The sequence below is a fragment of the Talpa occidentalis genome, unplaced genomic scaffold (genome assembly GCF_014898055.3).
Source record: "Talpa occidentalis isolate TD23 unplaced genomic scaffold, MPIMG_talOcc4v2.1 talOcc4.10, whole genome shotgun sequence".
NCBI classification, from domain to species: domain Eukaryota; kingdom Metazoa; phylum Chordata; class Mammalia; order Eulipotyphla; family Talpidae; genus Talpa; species Talpa occidentalis.
In genome coordinates this window covers 78,528,234-78,553,295 of record NW_023600993.1, presented here as the reverse complement: position 1 = coordinate 78,553,295, position 25,062 = coordinate 78,528,234, and the positions used below count along the sequence as shown (strand labels likewise).

The window sequence follows — 25,062 nt, the reverse complement described above, 5'->3', positions numbered from 1 at the left end:
ATTGACTTGGAAAACCTCTGTTGTTGTTTTTTTAACCAAAGCTTTTTACAGCACCTTGCTTGTTCTGTTTCTCCCTTTAATGGGAAATCTAAATCTTATTTATATCAGGAGTTCTCAATCTTGGCTGCTCATGAAAAATCATCAGTGGAACTTAAAAAAAAAAAAAAAAAAGGACTCTAGACCAATATCAGCAGAGGTTGAGACTGGATAGAATTAAGGAACCAGTAGGGTATTTGACAGCAAATGGCTTGGCTTTTACATTTTTCATCTTGCTGTGCATTAGATTTTTCTTTCCCTTATTGTTTTACTTAAAATAACTAATGATTTGAAGACAACGAAAAGAATTGGACTGGGAATGTAATGAACCAGCTTCTCTATAATGCATCTATTTGCAACTTGTTCTATATCCTAAGGAAGTTGTCCAGCTTTCTGTTTTCTTGCTCCATCTACTAATAGGGAAAAGAATGAAGGTATACTGTTGTTGCTTTTTTTTTTAAATTTAGCCTTGTGAATGATACAAAATGTAGTAAATATTGTACTTCTGCATTCTGTGAATGTGAGGAAGAAAAATATTTTAAAAGTGCAACATCCATTGCTTCTGACTTTCACACCATATGTTATGTTATGTGTGCCAGTAGAGTGTATTGGGTAAGAAAATGAACTCTAGAGTCAGACTCCCTTGGTTCAAATCCTGGTGTCTCTATTTGCCAGCTGTGTGATCCTGAGACCACTGCTTAAACCTTCTTTACCTCAGTTTCCTATTAAATAGGATTCATGTGAGTCAGATGAATTCTTGTAAGAAAAGTGCTTGAAACAGTGCCAGACACATGGTCATAGCTATGTTAATATTAACTATTATTACTTTTAATTATAATTAAATCTTTAGGTTGTCAAGGTTTTGATCATGTATGCTAATCACTAAGGGGAAAGGTATTGCAGTTCTGTGACTTCAAGATATGCATTGTTTGGAAAAGAGGGTTGTCTACATATAATACACTAGATATATAATATTATATATTATATAATATAATATCACTAATCTGCTTTCTGTTACTAGATAAAAGTTTGCATTTCCTAAGTTTTATCTAAATGAAATCTTGCAGTATGTGTTATTTTGGAAGGGTGGAGAAGTGCCTAACCTCACTTATAATTGAGAGCCATCTTTATTGTTGCAAGTATCAATACATAGTTCATGCCTTTTAAATCACTGAATAGCATTCCATTACCTGAATAGCATTCCATTACTGTGATTGTTTACACATTCACAAATTGAAGGGCATTTGTGTTTTTTGTTTTTGTTTTTTTCACAGTACTCATTTTCCCATTGCTTTGTTCTTCTCTTGTTTTTCGAGTTGGAAAAAAAAAGTCTATTTGGTGGCCAAGACTTTTACAAACAGTAAAAGCAAGAGGTGATAGTAGTTAAATCTGTTTATATTGGGACTGCTTTATCTTTTCCATTGTCTAGTTTATGGAATGTTTTCTGAGTGAAACATGTTATGGACTTTTAAAAATGCAGAATGCATGTGTTGACTTTTTACTGCATTGTAGCTCTTGATGTGTACATGCCTACTCATTTTAGGCTGTGTTAAATCTTTGAAGTTCTCTCTCTCTCCATATATATATACACATACACATACATATACATGTATATGCATACATATACATGTATGTGTATATATACACACATGTATAAGATGCATATATATGCACATGTGTATATATGAAGTTCTCTCTCTGTATATACTTGTGTATATATACATATATATAAAATGCATTTATATATATACACACACGTTATATATAGGTTAGAACACTAATTCCTGCATATTAAGAACTCCTCAGAAAGCAAAGTTGAGATCTATGAAGTCTAGCCTAAAAGTCCTCAAACTCCCTTTTAGTCAGTAAATGGAAAATACTAGTCATATTTAGAGTTGATATAAATAGATTTCTTTTTTTTCAAAGATTTATTTATTTATTTATACAAGCGCTGGGTACAGTCAGAAGCATGGGAGGGTGAGAGAATTCACCAGAGCCAGAGCGGGCAACAGAATAGGCTGACTGACGAAATACACTGCTGAGAGGAGCAGTGGGCGGCAGGAGAGGTCTGCACACCATGTGGTACCACCGGGCGTTGCAGAGGCTGCGAGCAGCTTTGCAGCTCAGTGCTCAACCCCTGCGCCACCAGAGGAGGCCCGATATAAGTAGATTTTTAAAGTCTTTTTGCTTCTATTATTAAAAAGTGCATTGTGGTTATTTAGTATTGATATTTTGTCCTTGAATAAGTCAGAACTGATAATTAAAATTGAATTTGACTTAGTTATAGGATAATATATGGTATATAGCTGTTAAATTATCCTGGATATTTATGAGTTTATTTGTGTCACTATTTTGATTTATTATCTGCTTAGAAAATATGGGACTTTTTGTTTTACAATTAAAGATTAATTTGAATTTGTGTGTGGTATAAATTCATTTTTTTGGGTGTACTTTTCATGTATTTTGACCGATATATTGCTTCATTTTTAACCACCATGTCACTCAGAGCGCAGAACATTCCATCACACCCACCCCTTCAAACTCCCACCTATTGCCACCTTGAAGTAACACCTCATAATCCCCCCTTAGCAATCAGTGATCTGTTTGTTCTCCATCTCTGTAGTTTTTATGTTGGAAAGATTAGATTTTAAGATGATTGCTTTAGTGATTATCACAAGTTTTTTTTTTCTGTGGTGTAGATAACTGAAAAGCTAGTTATCAGAGTGGAACTTGAAGTACAAAATGGATTGATTATGTGCTGCTGCTCATGCCCTGTGTGTGTAATGATGATGCTTAACAGAGACTGAACACAGACTGTCTTAGGCACTGGGCCAAATATTATGTATCACATCTTAAAATCCTCAAGGGACCCCTGACACAGATAGTTGTTATGATCAATATTATCACTTTTCCTAGATAAGAAAACTGGAGACTTAGAGGAGTTGAATAGCCCACTGGAGGTCACACAAAGAGGTAGGATTTGGGCACACACCTCTTTTACTAGAACCTGAGGACATGACTGCTCCAAGGAGTAGGTCCCTATGTCTCTTTCCGACAAAGTATTAAATAAAACATTGCCTAATAGGGAAGTATTCCAGACGAGCTGAGTGGGGATTTTCTCTGGGCATAGGAGGGGGCCGGGGAGGCTCAGATCCTGGGTCAAGTGATTGGGTTGGGGTATAGAGTGACTGACAAGTAGGACTGGTCCATGGGATTAATCTTGGTAGAAAAGTTCAGTATTTGGTCTACATTGAAAGCCAGAAAACAAAAGTGCTATTTTTTAATCACTTGCATTAGCTACCTTCCAGTGTTGAAGCATCTCTGCCTTTTGGCTTAGTTTTTCTTTCTTTTCTTTTCACAAAATTTCTGCTTGAATAATAGGAAAAGGTGATTCTTTTTTTTACACTGAAATTGCCTTTTCAAACTTTATCTAAGTGTCACCAGCAAGACCTTTGCTAATTTGTCATTTTTCCTGGTATTTTGTTAATTTTTGTGATTCCTTCTGTGATACTGGTTTTTTGGTGATAAAATTAGGTTGGGGCAGGCTGCAGGAGGCAGGGATGGAGGAGCAAGGAACAAAATGTTTTCTCATTGTTGAATTATAGTTGTTCCTAGGGTTTTTGTTGTTTTCTATTTCTGCACCTAAAGCTAATGAAAGTATTCTTTTTTAAAATAGAAGGAAGTATAATAATTATTTTGATAAAATTTGAAATCCAGAGATTAGAAGCCTAAAGTTAATGTCTTGTCTTTTTAATCTGGAGTAGTTGCTTTGGCTTGTGACAGAGGCCAGCAGTGCTAAAAGGAAGACAAATGTGAATTTCAGAGGGCCTTGTATTTTCCCACAGAATAATCTGGAAGGTCATTGACTTTCTTTATTAAAGTTTATCTCTGCTTTGTATTTAAATGACAGGACAATCATGTGATATTTAATCTACTTCCATTCCCTCCCTAAATTAATTTTTTAAGGATCTTAGGAGCTTTCCCTCTCTACTAAAGACACACATGCACACATTTTTGGTGGGGTCATGCACTATCAAAGTCTCCTCTGTGAAAGAATGCCTGTGTTTAGGCCAGAGAAAGTGGACTCAAGAATGCAGAATAGAAGATGAGATGTTATTTGTAAGATTTATAATATACTTCTCTGCATGCTTGTGTAAATTGTAAATTATGTGTTTTCAGATATTTGGAAAATTGATCATTTTGGAGATTGTCCTGAACTACTTAAAACTGGCAATAAAATAAAAGTTCCACTGAATTTAGACTTGAACTGGCAGCTCTGGAAACAGGGATTTTAAACCTTAGGCCTGAGTTTATAGCTCCCTCCTGAAAGTAACTTTGAGGTCCCAGACGGTGAATTTTTAAGGTGCATATTTGCTCTGTGTGTGTGTGTGTGCGTGTATACATTTAGTTCTTAATAATCTAAAAACCCTCAAGATGTTTCCAGATTTAAAGCTTAATTAAAACAAAGTCTAAGAATATCTTTTCCTTTCAAATGAATGTTAGAATGTCATTATTTTAACAAAAAGTATTTTGCACTGAAAAACTCAGACTTATGGCCTAAATTTCAGTCATACATCTGATCTGTTGCACATATTTTCAATATGAAACTCTGATTTTCTGTGTATCTAGTGGTGTCTACTTATGTTACAGCTCACTCAACTTTGGCTGTATGATACATGTAACTTAAGAGATTTATTTTTATTTATACATACAAGGACTGGGGTGCAGGCCAGAGGTGCAGAGTGGGGGGGTGCGAGATCACCAGAGACAGAGTGGGGAGCAGAACAGGAGGGTATACTGAAATACACTGCTGAGGGGAGCAGCGGGTGAGACAGGAGAGGTCTGCTGTGCCATGTGGGTCAGCTCCCTGGCTGGGAATCAAACTCGTGCTGCAGTGACTAACCATAGCTTGACAGTGCTGAGACTTCAACCCCTGCACCTCCAGGGAGGCCCCATAAGTGTTATTTGTATGTTAAAATAGGTCTAGGGTTTTCAACCCGTTTAAGGTTTAATGTAGAATTTGGGAATTGAAACAGTAAAGATGCTTTAGATAAGTAGGTATAAATCTAAAAAAAAAATAGCAGCTACTCATTTAGTATCATTAAGGGACTTAAGTCAGCAAACTTTTGATGCATATGCCTGCCATGCACCAGGTATCAAAGAAGACAGGCATGAACCCTGGCCTCAGGAAACATATAGTCAGAAGAGAGACACTGAGAACTAGAGTTACAAGTTACGTGTAATTTAGGGAACTAAGTATGAGAGTGGAAGTGGTGTAAGGTGCTGGTGTGGCCTGGAAAAGGAAACAATTCACTGTGGAGATTTCAAGGGAAAAGGTGGAATCTCAATTGGATTTCAGAGGATAACTTGCCTTAGGAGAGAGGGAACATTTTGTAGTGATGCACACATTGGTGAAAGTGAGGAAAGCTGGAGCTGCATGTTCAAGGTCTTGGCTACATGGAAGTATTGAAGCTGTGAAGTTGCCTGAGCCAGGAGATGGAGATGGAGGACAGCCAGTAAAGGACCTGGGATGCTATGAGAGAATTTTTTTTAAAATATTTATTTTATTAATGCATACAAGAGCTGGGGTACAGGCCAGAGGTGAGGAAGGTGAGTGGATTCACCAGAGATAGAGTGGGGAACAGAATAGGCAGATTGAATGAAATGCACTGCTGAGGGGAGCAGTGGGTGAGTCAGGAGAGGTCTGCTGCACCATGTGGGTAGCTCCCTGGCTAGCCGGGGGATGGAACTCGTGCTGCAGTGGCTGTGGACAGCTTCATAGGTTGCGTCTCAACCCCTTGCACCACCAGGGAGGCCCCATATGAGAGAATTTTTTAGTAGGGGATTCGTGCCACCTCCAGGGACCTCTAGTAATGGTTTTTAGGATAAAAAAAGGATGTAAATAGGTGTGTGGAAATAGGTGTGAGACTGTAGTTGTGGGGGACCCTCAGGATAACCATCTCTTTGGGGTCTGAAATCTCCTAGTATCACCAAGTCACAATTTTTCCTTCTTCTTGGGGGCAGATGGGTTCGTCTGTGGCTGTCATCTGTTCAGTCCCAGATGACAGCCTGTGTGCCTGTAGCATGAGAGCAGAACGTGTGCTTTTCTCAGATTCCCTGGTAAATGGTCATTCTGTATTTAGATTTCCTGTTTCTTAGATTTATAGAAGAACTGTGAGGGGCCCTCACCTCCCCAGCTGTGAGAGACTTGTGATTGGATATTGCATGGTGGTTGTCAAAGCATAAATAACAGAAGGGATCAGGATACTCTACCAGTTCCACACTCCCATCACCTATCCAGATCTGCAGAGACTCAACCGTGAGACAAGGACACCTTGCCCTGGGCATTGCCTTTGCCCATTTTTCTATTGGACTATTTTTTTTGGATATTCATCCTTTGATGGTTAGATGTCCTGTAGCTATCTTCCAGTTTGTAACTTTTTTTCCTCATATGTGTGTGGTGTATTTTAATGAACAGAAGTTTCAATTTTTCAAAACTTTTATTTTGAAATAATTATAGATTTACAGAAAGTTGGCAAAAATGATTGATTTTGTGTACCCTTCATTCAGCTTCCCTCAATAATAACGTCTGGGAAGATTATGGTGCAAATATTAAAACCAGAAAATTGATGTTGTAACAATCCATAAAGCATATTGGTATATACAGGTTTTTTTAATACATGTATTTGTCCTGTGCAATTTTATCACTTGTGATTATTGTGTAAACAATATCTTAATCAAGGTATAGTGTTCCATCTGCTGTAGGCTCCCTTCTACAACTGCTTTATCCCTTCCCCATCTGTACCACTGTCAACACTGTTGCCACTGAACCACTGTTCTTCTAGAATTTTGTTATTGTAAGGATGTTACATAAATGGAATCATGCATTATATTACCTTTTAAGATTCTTTTTCCCCCCACTCAGCCTAATTCCCTTGAGGTCTAAGTTGTTGAGTATATTTATATATAGCTCATTACTTATTTCTGAGTAATATTCCATGAAATAGATATACCACAGTGTGCTTACCCATTTACCCATTGAAGGACATCTGGGTTTTCAGTTTTTGGCTATTATGAATCAAGCTGCTATGTATAGGTTTTTTATGTGAGCCTGGGTTTTAATTACTCTGGGATAAATTCCCAGGTGTGAAAAGTTTTGGATCTGTGGTAAGAGCATGTTTGGTTTTATAAGAAACTGCAATCACTTTTCCAACGGTTTTCTTTTTTTTTTTTTTTATTTTCCTCTGCTTCTTTTGAGAGTATTTTGGTCCTTTTTTCCTCTTCCTCACATTCCCTGTTCAGGATAGTGGGTGGAATAGTATCGAGTTAGAAGATCAATTTGAGATCTTGAATATTTTGTATTTAACTTATTCCTATTTTTTTATATTTGTGGGCTGCTAGTTTAAATCATATTTTAAAGTCTATGTGCATTTTCTACCTGTTTCAAAGAAATTGCCTTTAATGTGTTGTCATTAAGTACGTGTAAGGAACAGGGCACTGAGCAGGTTTTCTGATCCAGCAGACCCGGTAAAGGAGGAATCAGAGTCCTCAGTGGCTTTTGCAGGTCTTTTATTTAGATTTATCAGGCAAGGGCAGGCAGGGGTGCTGGGGGGTTGGGGGGTTGGGAGGCTGGCAGTCCTCCCAGCCCCCAGCAAATCCTCACTCTATCTGGGCTCTCCGGCGTTCTCTCTGCTTCTCTTCTTCTTCTCTTGGCTTCTGTTCGTTCTTGGCTCCTGCTGGCATCCCCATGACGCTGTCCTTATAAACTCAGTCTCTCAGCCCAGGTGCCGCCATCAGGCATGCATTCAGGACCACAGGGTTCCCTCATCTATCCTAATGGCAGGAGGGCAGAAAAGCCTGATACTTTTACCTTACCCTTACAGCATGTTTGCTACATTTTTTGTAGATTTTTTTTCAGATTAAAAAATGTATATTCTCAGACTCCTACTAATGTTTTTATTTTTTTCAACCTCTTTGAAAATGAACTTTTGCTTTTTTCCTACTTTGGTTTTTTTGTATGGTGATTTTTCTAGTATTAAGCCAACCTTGCCTCCTCAGGTAAAACTTCACTTGGTTTTATTGTATTTTTTATATGTTACCAAATTCAAGTTGCTTTTGTTTATTTAGGATTATTGCCTCTATGTTCATGTATAGAATTGACTGTGGTTTTCCTTTCTTATAATGTCCTTGTCTGGTTTTGCTATCAGGGCTTTGTAAAATGAGTTGTTTGTTTGTTTTTTGTGGGGGGTGGGCAGCAGCAATTCCCAATAGTTCTCATCTCTGGAAGAATTTGTTTACTGTCATCATTAGTTCCTTGAACTGCTATTGGATTTTGGACCAGAGAGATGTGGAAATGAAAGAGGTCTTAGAGGTCAACCTGTCTAACAGCATTGCTCTACTGAGAGAGAAAGAAATGCTGAGGCTGAAATCACTGTACTAAGATTGTTCACTGTACTTAGACAGTATTTCTGTCATTATGGAAACCCTAACCTTGAAATAAATGTAAAGCCACTTTGTACATAAGACAGAGGACTCACAGTCTTTGCATTGACGTACTGGCAAGTCTATATAAAAGTGGCTTGGAAATCATCTGTAGGGTAAGGAAAAATGTCAGGCTTTTCTGCCCTCCTGCCATTAGGATAGATGACGGATCTGTGGTCCTGAATGCATGCCTGGTGGCGGGCACCTGGAGTATGGTGTGGGCATAGGTAGATGGGATTCACCTGGGCTGAGACTGGGCTTTTAAGGGCGGCGTCATGGGGATGCCAGCAGAAGCTGAAAGAGAAGCCAAGAAAGAAGCAAGAGAAGCAGAAGCCTAGAGAAGGCCGGATTGCCCAGAGTGAAGACCTGCAGATCTGCTGGGGGCTGGGAGGCCTGCCAGCCTACCAGCCCCTCAGCGCCCCTGCCTGCCGTGTACCTGGTAATTTAAATAAAAACCTGCAAAACCACTGAGGACTCTGACTCCTCCTTTACCCAGTCTGCTGGATCATAGAAAACCTGCTCAGCGGTCATTCCTGACCTTACATCATCCCAATAACCTGACAAAGCTGGTCATCCTGAGGTTTCCAGGCCCATTTGATTAAGCTAAAGAGCTGAGAGAGGAAAGGAAGCCTTGGGAGACCAACCGCTGATAGCTTACAGAAATCCTAGTCAGCAGGAACCTCTATTGAGCAGCAGTATGTAGGAATCAGTAGCTTAGAGGGGCATTATTATATATATTGCCCAGCTGGTGACCCCCACTTAATGATGGGTGGAGATGAGCAGCCAAGTGAAGCTATAAAATACTGAAGGCAGGTAGGCTCAGGGGAGACACATGGAAAAGAAGGGCTCGCTTCTGGGCTTTGGACGTGCACCGGGGATTTGGGGGATTTGAAGGAGAGACATGTAGAGACACTTGAAAGAAATACATGGGTGAGAGACACTGGCAGCTGTTACCGTGATTTTGCTTCAGATTTGCCTTGCTCCTTCAATCCCTTCCCGTGGTTCCCCGTTAGAGGGTGCCTTAGACTCGTGGCAAGCTTTTGGGCCTCAGCAGCCATTTTTCGGGCGAACCCTGTTTGGCTGGACATTTACTCACAAGGGAATGTGTAATGTTGGTTTTTTTAGAGAAACTAATATCTTTTCTTATCCTCTCTATGCACTATAATTCTATTAAAGCTCTTTTACATTAAGAGTATGCTTTGTCGGGCCTCCCCTGTGGCGCAGTGGTTGAGCGCTGGGTTGCGAAGCTGCCCGCAGCCTCTGCGGCGCCGGTTCTATACCCGGCTGCTCCCCGGCCACCGGAGGAGGGTCCCGCATGGCGCGCAGACCTCTCCTGCCGCCCGCTGCTCCCCTCAGCAGTGTACTGCGCTCCTTCTGCCTGCTCTGCTCCCTGCTCTGGCTCTGGTGAATTCTCTCACCCTCCTGCGCTTTTGACTGTACCCAGTACTTGCATAAATAAATAAAAATAAACAAATAAATAAATCTTTAAAAAAAAAAAAAAAGAGTATGCTTTGTCTTTTTGTGCATGGATGGCCAGACCCTGTAGAGTGTGCAAATTTGGGGATCCTAGGGTGTCCCTTGGTTGCACATGAACAACTGGAATGGTATTCATCTGGAATATCAAAGAAATAGTCAATGTTATTTTTATAGAAGTCAGTAAAGATTTAATATATATGTTGGGGAACCTCTCCCTAAAAACAGCAAAAATAAAATGCGTGCTCTATGAGTTTGCGCCTGTATATGGAACATTTCTTCGTCTAACAGACATTTCTTGAGCACCCTCTAGTGTTAAATGTTTCTCTGAGGGCTATTCACCTTTGAGAACCTACTCTTGCCACCATGGATGTGTGTGCAAAATGGTTCAGGATATTTCAGTTCAGAATACTTTGTTCATTTCCCACATCTGTCTAATTTGCAGCAAAGGGAAAAAATGCCTTTTTTAAAAAAACCTAAAATGACGGTAGCAAATATGCAGCAGGCTCAAGGTCTATGAAACTGACTGTCCAGATGTGTTAATGGTTTTATCTTGGTAGATCTCATTTATTTTTTTTAATTCATGAAGTAGTGTGATATGTCATATAGTATAATAGTAAATTAATTCAAACCACATTTTACTTAGAGTTCTTACCTTTCTTCCTTTCCCTTCCTCCCTCTCTGTGTCATCCCCTCCCCCTTCTTTCATTAGCAGGAGGCAACCAGTGCTCTTGTCACTTTGAAATCTTACTCTTTGCTGGGAACATGGGGCAAAGGGGAGGAGTGGGGGGGTGGTGAGGGGAAAAAGCACAACTATCTCAACAGCCCAGTTGGCAATTAACCTTGGCAGTTGAACTTGCAGGTGACAGATGGTGCTAGTTTGCCTTCAGGGAGCCAATAAGCCTCTCCCTTGTCCTTGGCCCTCTGTTGTTAAACCTTGGCTTGGTCCTTCAAGTTTTTGTTTGGGCAGGGTTGGGAGCACATGATCTCTAAGATCTCCTTTTCCACAAAATTTGTGACTTTCTGAGGCTCCAGAAATTGTGGAAACAAATCAAAGCATTCTATATATTGAGAAGTAGAATGCCACATATTAAAAATTTCATTAAAAAAATGCAGAATGTATCATATATCTCCTTCCCATACAGGCTATTTTACATAAGCAGACTATATTATTTTATATAAAATGTATGCTTTTCAGTTTTAGCTTTCTGTAGATCATATTTTTGAGATTGGGCTTTATGATACTTTTTGAAGAATTCAGTCCTTTAAAAGTAAATACAGCTGCTCTTACTTTACCAATAAAAGTTAAAAAAAAAAAGGGAGTCTACTGGAACCTTATTTTGAGTTGAAAATGTAGCCTTCTCTGTAATGTTGCTCATAATCTATCTAAGGGCAGACATGATAAGAAATCCTTGCCAAAGCTTTCGTGTGGTCCCTTTATCCTTCAGGAAAGCTGTGTGGAAAAAGCAATGTATAATTTTAAAAATAATTAGATCACACACTTCAGACCCAACAGTCTCTGCTTATCTTTATCAGTTGAACCATTTGAGTATTCTTTTAAGTACCCTGAGGGAGGAACGCTCTAAATTCTTATCATTAGTTATTCAAGTCTGATTTAATATGTGTAAGGAAACTGATTTTATGTTAATCAGGCTCAAATAATATACAGTTGACCCTTGAATAATAAAGGTTTGAACTGTGGGGGCCCATTTATACAAAGATTTTCTTGTACACAGATGACATAAATTTATGGTATTGATACTTAGTACAGCACTGTAAATGTATTTTCTTAGTAACATTTTCTTTTCTGTAGCTTGCTTTCTTGTGAGAATACAGTATATAAAACATATATAAAGTGTGTTAATCGACTATATTATTGGTAAAGCTTCTGGTCAATAGCAGGTCACTTGCTCTTGAGGTTGGGGCAGAGTTTAGCACTTAAGAAAAGAAATATTGGGTCCATACAATAAATTACTTGCCATATTTCTGCTTTATTACACTGTTGTGGTGATGGTTATTATTTTAATTGGTTTTAGGCTTTACTTCTGAAACATGCCATTATTATTGAAGGTACCTTTGAATTAGCCTCTGTGCACCTACCACATACACACATACACGTGCACACACACACACACTACCCATCCTCATTGTTGTAAACATAATATAGTCTCAGACAAGATTCAGCAGTTGTTATCATGACTATAAATGTGAGTCATAACTGAGCTGTGTATGGAGTACTCTTTATTTTCCCTACAATTTGTGTTTGTTCTGAAATCAGTAACTGCCTTGTTGTGAAGTTGTTTAACTTTCCATGTACCTGTCTTAATTCAATATCACATTCTCCACCAGTGTTCTAAAATTCACATGCATGTATGCAGACACTTCCCAAGAGGCATCTTCTGGAACCTTGCAACTTGTTTAGGCCTGGACTAATGGTTCTCTCCTGGTCTAAGCAGCATTTCATGCAGGGATTTGCTTTCATCAGGTGCTCAGGGGATTTCCTCTGCCTTTTGCCTATCTCAGCCTTTCTGTTTCCTATATCTTCCTTTTTTCTTGGTTAATTTCCTCATTTTGGTGAAGCACATCTTTAGTAGCTTCCGGAGAAAGGCATGAGACAGATTTTTTTAAGATCTTGCATGTCTAAAAATGTTTTATTTTTTCCCTCTCATGTTTAAATGCAATTGGAGGTTGGAAACACTTTTCTAAAGAATTTTGAAGATATTCTCCTTTGCTAATTAGTCTCCAACGTTGCTTTGGGCAATTTGGAGCCATGTATTCACTTACTACCTCTGCTCCTTACTTCTCCCCTGCCATACATCTTTAAGATTCCTTTTGTCATTAGTGCCTGAAATTTTATTGATATGTGCCCTAACAGAACTGTTTTGAATCCTAATTTTCATGTATTGGTCCTCCTATCCTGGTCCTTTAATTTTTCATTTATTGTCTTATTTTTTATCATTTTTATTTTTGCTGAAATTTCTGAATGAATTTCTATATTTGATTATCCACCACTGCCATAAAGTTTTTAATTACAGCTATTATAGTTCCAATTTGGTATTCTCCAAAACTTCTTTAAAGGAAAACTTATTTATTGCCTTATGGACCCAATATCTCCTATTTCTGTGATTTTAATGATAGTTTCTTTAGAAAAAAAAAAGTTTCCCTTTCTCTGCATAGTCTCAGTTTCAGCCAAGTAGGTTTCTGTTTTGTTTTCTTTCGTGACAGAGTATTTCCATAGATGGCAACTGATTCTTGGTTGTTTACTTGTATTTGAAAGTGCAACTTTATAAAGATGGAAATTAGTTCTATACACAGATGTGGGACTTGTGGGTATGTGCTTCATTTTAGAGTCATCTGTCTAGGCTGCTTCCTTGGGGAACTCTTCTTAGGTTAGTCCAGTTCACTAAATGGGGAGATTTGAGTCTCTTATTTGTAATGGCCAGGTATTATAGAGGGGTATATTAGTCAAGATTCTCCAGAGAAACAGAATGAAAGGGAAATACTACATGCATATAAACACACACACACACACACACACATTTATTTTAGGAACTGACTCGTGATTGTGATTATGGAGACACAGAAGTCCTGTGATCTGCTGTTTGTAAGCTGGAGAACTTAGAAAGTCAATGGTGTTATTTAGTCCAAATCCAAAGACCCAACAACCAGGAATGTGGATGTCTAAGGGCAGGAGAAGATGGATGTCCCAACTCACAGAGACAGTGAATTCACCCTTCCTCCACCATTTTATTCTGCATGGGCTCTTAACATATTGTGTGGTTCTTACCTATTTTGAGGAAAACCCTATACTTTACTCATTTTATCAATTCAAATGCTAATCTCTGCCAGAACATTCTCAGACACACCCAGAAATAAGTGGAGTTTCTGAGTATTCCTTAGCCCACACGAGTTGACATTAAATTAACCATCACAGGGATATGTGGGTTAAAGAAGGTATTTGTAAATATTACTTTAATTTTTCTTTGTTTTCAGTAGGGAAACTTTATGCTATGCCTCTTTTCTAGACCAGAGATCTTTTGACTTACCTTCTATAGAAAGTAATTCTCAGGCTTCTTCAAGAGGGCTGTTGTCTGACTGAGCACAAGAGTATAAGTATCTGATTCCTTTTTTTTGGTCAAATAACATCCCATTATGTGTATATAGTCATACACCACTTAACAATGGTCATGTTTTGAGAAATGCATCTTTAAACAATTCGAATGTAGTACAAATGTCATTGAGTAATCACACAGATCTGGACAGTATAGCTTAGACAGTATAGCTTATATTCACCTAGATTATATAGTATAACGGTTTGGAATAGTTATCATATTTCATTGACTGAAATGTTAAGTGGTGCTTAACTACATACCACATTTTGTTCATTCATCAATTGACAGACATTTGAATTTCAATTTTTTTCACTACAATGAATAGTGCTGCTTTGAATATTACTGTATACATTTTTATGTGATACCTAATAGCTATTGATATCAAACATCTCTTCATGCGCTTATCATGCTTTTGTATATATTCTTTGGAGAAATGTCTCTTCAGATACTTAGTCGATTTTAAAATTTGTCTTTGTATGGAGTTGGACTAATTTTCTGATGTTTAAATGCTCTTATATTCTCTGATAAATCCTTGGTCATGTTGTATAATTCTCTTCTATATATGTAGTTCAATTTGGTTTGCTAATATTTTGTTAAGGATTTTTGTGTCTATTCATAGGGGATGTTGATGTATAATTTTCAATTTTTGTGATGTCTCTGGTATTGGTGTCAGGATAACATTGATTCTTAGAATTGTTTGAGAAGTTTTTCTTACACTTCTTTTTAAAAGAGTTTGTGAAGGTTTGGGATTGGTATGTATTCTTTTTAGAACATTTAGTAAATACATCTGGACTGGTGCTTTGATTTGTGGACCATTTTAAATTACTAATTTAATAATACTTTTTGAAAGACCAGTTATAAATGAGCATTCATCTCACAAATGCCTATTGATATTTGATTATTCAGTGAACCTCTCTCCGATACAATATTCAAATAGAAAGAGATATTGATTTATCTACTTACAACTTTCTTTTTTCTTCTATTAAAGATCTGTAATTACTCCGGAATCAGTAAGCCATGGCATCAAAGAAATTTGCTGTTAAAGTAAGTAATACTTAATAGCCTTTTAAAAATGGTTAATCACTTTCTAATATAATTGGGTTCTGTGTTAATTGAAAATTAAAGCTCTGAACTTACCTCTCTTTAAATTTGGGGCTCTATTGGAAACTTAATTGAAAATTTGCATGTTAAGATTGAGATGAGGGAGAAAATTAATAGTTTATATGGTTATGGGATTTTCTAGCTTACTATCTTTTGTAAGATGCCTTTCCATCATAACTTGGTCCTTAATGTTCAAAATTATTCACATCACAATTCCTTGACATTATTTTCTTTATAACAAAGCTGATAAAATTTTAAAAGTGGGAATCATATGCTGAATCTGGGTTCTCATGCCTGCCTGTTCACTTTTGTTTTTTCTTGTGAGTGCCCTCATTCTATCCCTTGATGGCTGAAGCTGGGACCATCTAAGATGTAGAGGGATGGGTGGGTCACCTGTGAGGGTTGGTGGAGAAGATTTGATAAATTATGGGTACAAGGCTCAGAGACACTTTTGTATATGTTTTCTGTTCTTTAGGACATTTCCTTTATGCTATTTTATACTGAGTACATGTTCAAAACACCAAAATAGACTAATGACATTAGTTAACAAAATCAGATACTATTTAATATTGTAGTTGTATCTTACTTTTATCAAGTCATTGCTTATTCAGATTTGCAACATTTTTATACATTTCATTGCTTACAATTATTTTATGATCTGTAGGTGCTATAGTATTTCTTTAAGAGGTTATAAGTGGTGAACTTTCACAATTTGTCTCTAAAAATATACTTTGGTCTTTAAACCAAGTATGTAGAAAGATATTTAGTTTGTGGTAGAATTCTAGGTTATGCCTTACTTTTCCTCAGCACTTTTAAAGTTATATTTCCATTGTCTTCTGGAATCTTACTGCAACTGAGAAGTGGTTTGTTTAATTATTACTGATGCTTTAAAACTATCTTTAAACTGGGCCTCCCTGGTGGTGCAGGCAGTTGAGCACGGTGCTGTGAAGGTATCCGCAGCCTCTGCAGTGCTGGTTCCATTCCCAGCGGCCGCGGAGCAACCCACATGGCGCTGTAGACCTCACCTGTCGGCCCACTGCTCCCCTCAGCAGTGTATTTCAGTCAGTCTGCCTGTTCTGTTCCCCCGCTCTGTCTCTGGTGAATCCTCTCATCCTCCGGCACATCTGGCCTGTACCCTGGTTCTTGTATAAATAAATAAATCTTAAAAAATTTTTTTTTTAAACTTAGTAAGTTAAATACCAAGTCATTTTGTTCTCTTTTATGATTCTTTATGCCGTCTGATATCAGATGGATGGTTTCTCCTCTTGATGTTGGCCACGGCTGCAGTTATCTGGGGACTCAATTCAGCTGGAACATCAAAGATGGCTGTCATTTGATACTGACTGTAGGTGGAATCTCGCCAGAGTCTGTTTGTTGTGTTCCTTCAGTTCTCATTCATGTGTCTAGTCTGTGTGGCTTGGCCTTCTCCTAGAATGATCAGTTTTGAGGGACAGTCTCCCAGAGTGAGAGTTGCAAGAAGCGTTATGGCTTGCCAGTCTTCTGAAAGCCTGGGCTCAGAAGTATTAAATGCCACTTTTATTGCATTTTGTTGGTCAGAACATTTAAAGGGTCAGTCCAAGCTGCAACTCTTGATGTGAGAAGCAGTTTGTATTCATAGGGATGAGGAGAATTGTGGGAGAGCCATCTCTGGAGATGTCACCACAGAAGTCTGCAGTTAGCTTCACTGTGATTCTGTTTATATTAGTTGCCAATTTTCTGTCTGGTTGCTATTGTGATTTTATGTTTGTCTTTGCTGTTATGTAATTTTATAGTGAAATTTGAATTACAAATCTGCTTTAGTTTATCTGACTTGGAATACATTGTACATCTTTGTTTGGAAGAATGTCTTTTATCAGTTTTGGAAAATCTGAACCATTTTTTCTTCAGGTACTGCTCCTATCTGTTTTCTCTGTTGTCCTCTTCTGTAAATCATATACAGAATTTATTGGAAAGTCTTATGTGCTGGCGGGATGACTACTAGCCCATCTGAGAGTGAGCCCCTGTACACACAGTAAAGGACTAGGTCTCTTGCAGTAACTCTAAAATTGGCTGTGGCCAGTACGAGACACAAACCTGATCAGCTCATAAAACTTGGGTTTCTAATAATAATAATCCCAGAGATGGGTCTGTTGGTTTTCAAGCAATGCATACTTATGTGGAAATTCTGCTACTGTATTGCCACGTCTCACAGTTAATACTAGCCACACTTGGAACACGGCTTCCAGGTCATACCAGGGAGCTACCCCAGCCGTCAAGCTAGCAGGTTAGGTATAGAGCCTGGCTTCTGACACATACAGAACATTCACACATCACTCTGTTATTGTATCCTTGAGTCTGATCACGTAGGCAAGGGACCAGTGCTACCATAATCGTGTCACATAAAAGACCTACAATGGAAGCAGTGGGATCCCATTCTGAACATTTGACATTCTGCTCTGCCAGATTGCCCTAGAGTGTCATGGTTAGCAGGGGACATGAACACCAGCTACTGATGCTGTCACCATGTGCCTTCTTTCATGAACGCTGCTCTGGTAGGCTGTGGAAGCACTGCTTGGCCATTTGCCCTCTCCTGTTTATATCTCTGTGTTGCTTTCCAAGTGCTTTTTATCAGACCTCTTTTAGTTCACTAAAAGCTTTTCATATATATTTAATCTGCTCTTTAATCTGTTCTTTAACTTATTTATTTTTGATGACTGTATTTTTCATTTGTGAATTTGTTTAGTTATATTTTTAAACATTCACATTCTACTAGTTTTTTTTTAAATATATACTTGTCCTGTTTTTTCAATGTTTTCCATATCTTCCTTTTATCTCCTTCACAATTTTAAAGTAATTTATCTCATAGTCTTTTAGATTATTCTATTACTTCCCACTATTTATAAATAATAGAGTAAAATTGGTCATTAAAGTTGCTGGTTGTTTATGTATGTAATTAATTGTATGTTTATTATCAGTCACATCCTACACACACACACACACACACACACACACACACACACACACACGGTGGAAAGACCTATGAGCCCTGCAGAGCAGTTGAGCAGTTTAAAGTTTACATCTGCTGGAGCCATTGACATTTCAGTGGTTTTGGACCAGGTTTGGTAATAATGTCATGGCTTGGGATTCCACTACCTCGTGGGTAGTGTAACTTTGCAGCCCACAACAGATTCTGGCACATGCTTAGTGTTTTTAGTATTTTCCACTATTTTCTTTGCTGTTCTCCCTACCTCTTCCTTCTCCCAACACCCTGGTTGGATGGCAAGCTTCCATGTTGCTTCTCTTGGTCAGGGAGTGAATTTTTTTAGTTGCATTTTCATGAAAGCCACAGTTTCTCAAAAGTATGAAAGAAAAATCTCTACTGGATAATTCCTGCTCCAAGAAATTATAAACAAACTTACCCATATGAAAGTATTATATGAGGGATATCTGTAAATTGAACGTTTATGTGTCTAACTTTGTATTATGTGCAAAGCTGATGTAATTAACTGAAGGTTGGGGTTCTAAACAACTCTGGGCTTAACTGGAATGTGTTCATTCCCAACTCCTCTTTCTTTTTTACCCATTTTGGGTAGCTCTCAGCTCTCATGATTCACAAATATTCTGACACCCACGGTCCACCCTTTGGATCCTCCAAGGGGTGATATTTTTTCCTTACGCTATATTGAGATATAATTGATGTGTAACATTATGTAAGTTTAAGGTGTATGATGTGATCAGTTGATAAATGCATATATTGTTAAATATTTGCCATAATAAGGTTAGTGAGCACATCCTTCACCTTACGTAAATACCATATTCTTCTGGTTGTTATGGTGAGAACATTAAAGCTGTATTCTCATAGAAACTTACAAGTATACAATATAGTATTGTTAATTGTAGTCACCATACTGTATATTAGATCCCTGCAAGTATTTGCCTTATAACTGAAGGTCTGTACCCTTAAAACAGCGTCTTCCCATTTCTCTTATATCACTTATCAACGCAACCTCCAGAACCCCAGTTGAGTGTTTTAGATTTTACATCTAAGTAAGATCATGTGGTTTTTGTCTTTCTCTGTCAGACTTCTTTCATTGGCACAGTGCCCTCAAAGTCTAGCAATATTGTTGCAGGTGGCAGAATTTCCTTTTTGATATGGCTGAATCATATTCATGTGTGTATGTGTGTGTGTGTGTGTGTATTCCATTTCCTTATCCATTCATTTATTGATGGACATTTAGTTTGTTACCATGTCTTGGCTGTTGTGAATAAATCTGCAATGACATGGAAATGCAGATATCTTTTTGAAATACTGATTTATTTCCTTTGACTATATACTCAGAAGTGGGGTTCCTGAGTCATATGGTGGTTCCAATTTTAATTTTTTGAGAAATTACCATACTGTTTCCACAGTGACTACACAATTTTCATTCCCACAAATTGTGTACCACTGTTCCCTTTGTAACCTCACCAGTAGCTGTTATCTCATGTCTCTTTGATAATAGATATTCTTACAGGTATGAGGTGATACCTCATTGTGGTTTTGGTTTGCATTTCCAAAAGAGTGATTATTGATTAGTAGTTTTATGGACTTACTAATTTTACTAGTCTTTTTTAGGGAACCACCTTTGGGCTTTGATTTTCTTTCCTATAGTATGTTTGTTTTCTACCAGTTTTAATTTTTATTTATTGTTTCCTATCTTCTACTTTGAGCAAACTTGTTCTTTTTCCAGCTTAAATCATTGACTTTAGCTTTTCTTCTTTTCTAATATATACTTAAAGTTTCATGTCTTTCTCTAAACATTTCCAACTTTGATTGTATCTTTCTTGTTTTGATAAAGAAAGATGCAGCTCAAGTAGGGATTTTGTTATCATTCATGTATCATTCATGTCAAAATATTTTCTAATTTTCATTGGAGTTAATTTAAGTGTAATGGTTATTTAAGTGTAATAACCATTGGGTTATTTAAGTGTAAGTCATATAGATTCTAAGTATTTGGGAATTTTCTAATCATCTCATTATTGGTATTTGGCATAATTCCTCTCCTTGGTAAATGTTCCATAAGTACTTGAAAATGGGATGGTTGTCAGGTATATTGAACTATAAATGTGTCTTAGTCATCCTTCTTTTTTTTTTTTTAAGATTTAGTTAGTTATTTATTTATACAAGTACTGGGTACAGCCAGAAGCGCGGGAGGGTGAGAGAATTCACCAGATCCAGAGCAGGGAGCAGAGCAGGCAAAAGGACTAAAGTACACTGCTGAGGGGAGCAGCGGGTGGCAGGAGAGGTCTGCGTGCCATGTGGGACCCTCCTCCGGTTGCCTGGAGCAGCCGGGGATCGAACCGGTGCTGCAGAGGCTGCGGGCAGCTTCGCAACCCATCGCTCAACCGCTGTGCCACTGGGGAGGCCCTTAGTCATACTTCCTAACCTAAATATACTTGTCTAATATTAGTAGAGCCTGTATTTGATATCCCCTAGCCAAATATCTGGCTCCCCTCTGCTTCCCAAAGCCCAGCAGTCTATAGATAGGTCACACCCATGCACATAGTTTCCAGTCAGCATTTCATGGTCTGTTATTAATTGTGAATGGACAGGAGAATATCACCAGAGATTTCAAGAAAATGCAAGAAAGGAAGAACAGAGCAAGAGAAAGAGACAGTAAATAGGGTTTGGAGAGATTCTAGGGAGCAAGAGAAGAATTTAAAAGTACTATAATTAGTATCCTCAGAGCAATAAAGGAAGCTTCTATAACCATGTAACAAAATTGGATATTTCTAAGACTAGGAAGGAGCTATGTCAATTAAAAATATAATCGAAATAAAAATTCAATAAAATATGAAAAAACAATGGAGGAATACTGCCCAGAAAGTGAAGCAAAAAGATAATAGATAAGAGGTGTCTGTGCTGGGTGGGGGTTGGGGGGGGTAGAGAAGGTTGCAGTGTGGATAACACAAGAATACGAGAGGGTCAGTCTTGAATGAAAATTGTAGTTCTAGAAAGGAAAAAAGAAGGGGGTTGAGAAGAAATTATGAAAGAAACAATGCAATAAAATTTACTAGAAATGAAGGACACAAAGTTTCTTCCTTGAAAGGTGTTTTGAGTAGGTCCCTAACAAAGTCAGTGAAAAACAGTTGTATCAAAGAACATCATCTTAAAATTTCAGAATACTGGGAATACAGAGGAGGTCCTAAAAGAAAAATAGATCACATGTAAGGGATAGTAGGCTAATTCCCTCAGTATTCTTTGATAATGGTTTCAACTCAAAACTCTTTTTTACAATCCAACTTTCAATCACTTGTTAAGGTAGAATATAGACATTTTCAGAAATGGAAAGTATTGAAATTTCCTCCTATAGCCTATTTTAGGAAAAATGTAGTCTTCTACAATGAAGGGGTAAAAGAGTGAGTGTGGAATCAGGGAGAAGAAATCCAGCAGGGGAAGGCCAAGCATATTCCATGATGATCACTGTGTATCCTACCTAGAAAGCAACCTGTCAGATTGAAACAGGCTGCAGGTTTCTATAAAATATGTCCCCTACAAAAAAAAGAAAGGAACAAAATACTTCATGTATTTAAATGAATTGAAGGAGATTGTTTAGATCTGTTGGATAGTATGGCAATGATTTAAGTGTTACAACTCTGAATTCTAAGGAAACAAAAACTCTATGCAAGGCAGGAAAGTAAACAAGCATACTACTTGGCTCAACTTTGAACAGAAGGTACATATCATATATTGTGAACTCCAAATTTTGGGAGGCTGGGCAAGGAGATATGTGGGAGGGTGTGTTGTAAGCATTATCCTAATTTCTAATAGAAAAGGTGCAAAAGTGAAATAATGAGAAATTGAAATATAAATAACAGTATTTAGAAATATGGTGGCACATACCAGGTCAAATAGCTTAAAGTTTTCACGTGGTTGCTCCTGATGAGTAAGAGCTGGGGTAGAGGTGGTGGGAGAATGGGGCAGAAGAAGCCTGTTTTTGATGTATCATTTTGATGTATGCATTAATGTGATAAATAAAATGAATATATAAACTTTACAAGGAAATAACTTAGGGATATTTTCATATAGATGCATCTGTTTTGACTCTCTGGGTTGAAAAATAGGTGGATACAGTATAGTTTCCCAAGTACAAAAATCTAGAGGAACTTCAAATAGTTTTCCAATTATATCTCAATTGTTTCTTATGAGACTTTTTCTGGAATGGCATTAATTATCCATGCAGCTTCTTCAAATGAAGAAATGTTTTCTTTCTACATGTAAGAAGACATTTAAAAAAAAATGCTGTGTTCCAACCCTTAAACTCTTATTACTGTCTCCTAAGCCAGAATTCCAGGAAATGACAGAGTGGATGACATGAGAGTCCTTGGAACTACAGTTTTCAAGGTTTCTTAATGTGCCAGTGTAGCTTGTGACAGGGAAATGCATCCTATAATTCAGTGACTCCTTTCTTAAATGAAAGTAGTGGATACATCTCCCCAAGGCTCCTTAATGATCTTAATTCAAGCGCTGCACCCACCCAAGTATTTAAGAACTTCCAAATTTATGAATTCTTTAGGAGCCAGGTGTCAGTAAATTATATTTCACAGACTAGCTGCTCATTTTTGTAAATAAATTTCATTGGAACATAGCCACTGCTGTTTCTTTGTATTGTATTGACTCTGGCCTATGTGCCACAATGATGAAGTTGAATAATTGCAATAAAGATCTTATTGCCATATATCGGGGTGTGTGTGTCTGTATAAATATATATGCATATATTTACATATGTAAAATATAATAATTATATTTACATTGCCTTATATTTTATTTATACTACATAAACATACAGACAAACACACATATGTACTGATTTAGGTATATAAATATATTTCTTAAAGCACATCTCAGTTCCCACTGGCAACATTTCAAGTATCTGATAGGCACATATGGCCAGGAACAGTTGTATTGGATGGCACAGGGTCTATATCCTTGCATCCTTCTGGACTTTTGCTTTTTTTACTTTGTCAGACTAACCTTTCAATGAAGTTACTTTGGGATAGCTGTCTGCAGGGGTGGGATAAATTAACTAGGTCAAGGCAAGGCCATTTCCTTTGCAAGTGGAAGCAAGAAACAGTCATGGGTAGACAATGTTTTGTGGAAACTTGTATCCATTTAAACACAAAGCTTTAGTAAAAAGAAAATAAATTTGACTATTGTTAAAAGTGTCAAATCAGTATTCATGGTGTCTACCTCTGAAAAGTTTATGGTCTCTCCTCTGCTTTTGAGGTGTTTAAAAAAGTATGTAATGTTGCTAGGTCTCTCTCTTAATAAAAATTACATCTTATGATTTAAAATTTTCAACTAGGGTTCCAATGAAGTAGTACTGTGAACAGTTTCTAATTCATTGTCTGTCTCTGTGAATCATTTCCTTTGCTTCCTGCATCTGTTTTCTTGGATTACTTAGGTATTACACCAGTCCAGAATTCTTTTGCCTACAAAGCTTCACCTCCCCCCCAGTTCACTTTATTGTGGGTGGGAAAATTTTTGTTGGGAGCACTTGATTAATTAGAAGGGATTCCTGACTTCCCTAGTGGTGACAGCCTGGGAAGATTATAGAGCCTGGCTTAGTGACAGGCCAATCTGTATTTAAGGAAAAACTCAACCAGCCAGATTTCCCTGGAATGTGGATCTGTCTTTGTCTTCTTCCATGGGGAATGTGTAATGACCCCCTCCTCCTCCTTCCCACCCACTCCAGGAGATGTGAAACTTTTACTTTTGCTGCTAATAATTTTCTATTTTATATTCTGGAGGAGAAGGGAACCTAGAATTTTGGAGTAGGGAGATTGAGTCATTTTCTAAATCTAAAGTAATAAATTGAAAAATTTATTAATATTTAAGAGGAGAAGAGAGATTTTACTTTTGTTTTAATCTTCCTAGCTCTTTCCTATCTACATTTTTCTTTCCACTCCTTTGTAGCAATTATAGTTTTATGTTCTGCTCTGAATTTCAGTTAACCTTAGTCTTTGCATTCCTTTATCAACCGCAAAAAAGAGAAATATACCCAAGAATTGACAGCAATTTCCCCTTTGTAGTAAAAGTAAAAGTGAAGAGTGACGCTTTGAACTTCCAGAGAAAGAGAGAAAGTTGAATAGCAAATGTGCTTTTGTCCTGCTGGTTTGCCTCAGTGAATCACTTAAATTCTGTGTCCTAGGTTTTTCAGGCTACCTAAAGGGGAATGTTGTACTGACTTTGTCATCAGTGCTCATTTGAAAATAGATGCATTGACTTTGTGCAATACATTGAAAAAAGATTTATACAAATATTTTCATGTCAGTTGAGTTCTAGGTACTGACTACTAAATTTTAAGAAAAAGTGTAACTAAAGTGTCTTAATAAATCACAAAGATTTAGAATGGTTACATTCTTTACTAGAAATAATATGAAGGAGGAATATGCAAATTTTATCCCTGAAAATGGTGCTGCTTTTTTTTTTTTTTAAACAAAGCACTTGTCTTGGTGAAACCTTTCAAGGTAAATAAAGTACTACATTTCTTTCCCCAGTATTTTAAATTCTTCATGTTTCAGTTCCTTTTTAATTTTACCTATTCCTTTTTAATTTTATCTGTTCCTTGGGAGAGCTTTAAGTTTAAAGACACGTAAAACCTTGTTAATGCTGGAAATTCTCTTCACCGCAGTGTGTGCTGATTACTTGTTAGAATGGAAATAAAATTCATAAAAAACTTCACCAAAAGTTATCCAATTAATTCTATCTCAGACTTCAAGCATTTAGGTTCTTTTTCCTTCTATAGGGCAGTTGCTCTGAGTGTTCATGACTTGAAACAAAGTTCTTGTTGGACTTGAAACATTTTTCCTACTGTTTTATCTGCCATTCTGACCAGAC

The 25,062-nt window shown here is 37.4% G+C and overlaps 1 protein-coding gene across 1 annotated transcript in view; it reads left to right on the top strand.

The window, feature by feature from the left end:
• SLX4IP (SLX4 interacting protein) overlaps positions 1–25,062 on the top strand; it is a 181,280-nt gene that overhangs the window by 1,413 nt on the left and 154,805 nt on the right. Inside the window, 1 exon segment of the mRNA XM_037494675.2 lies at positions 15,091–15,146. Coding sequence (XP_037350572.1) covers positions 15,120–15,146 — 27 coding nt within the window. The 5' untranslated portion in view covers positions 15,091–15,119.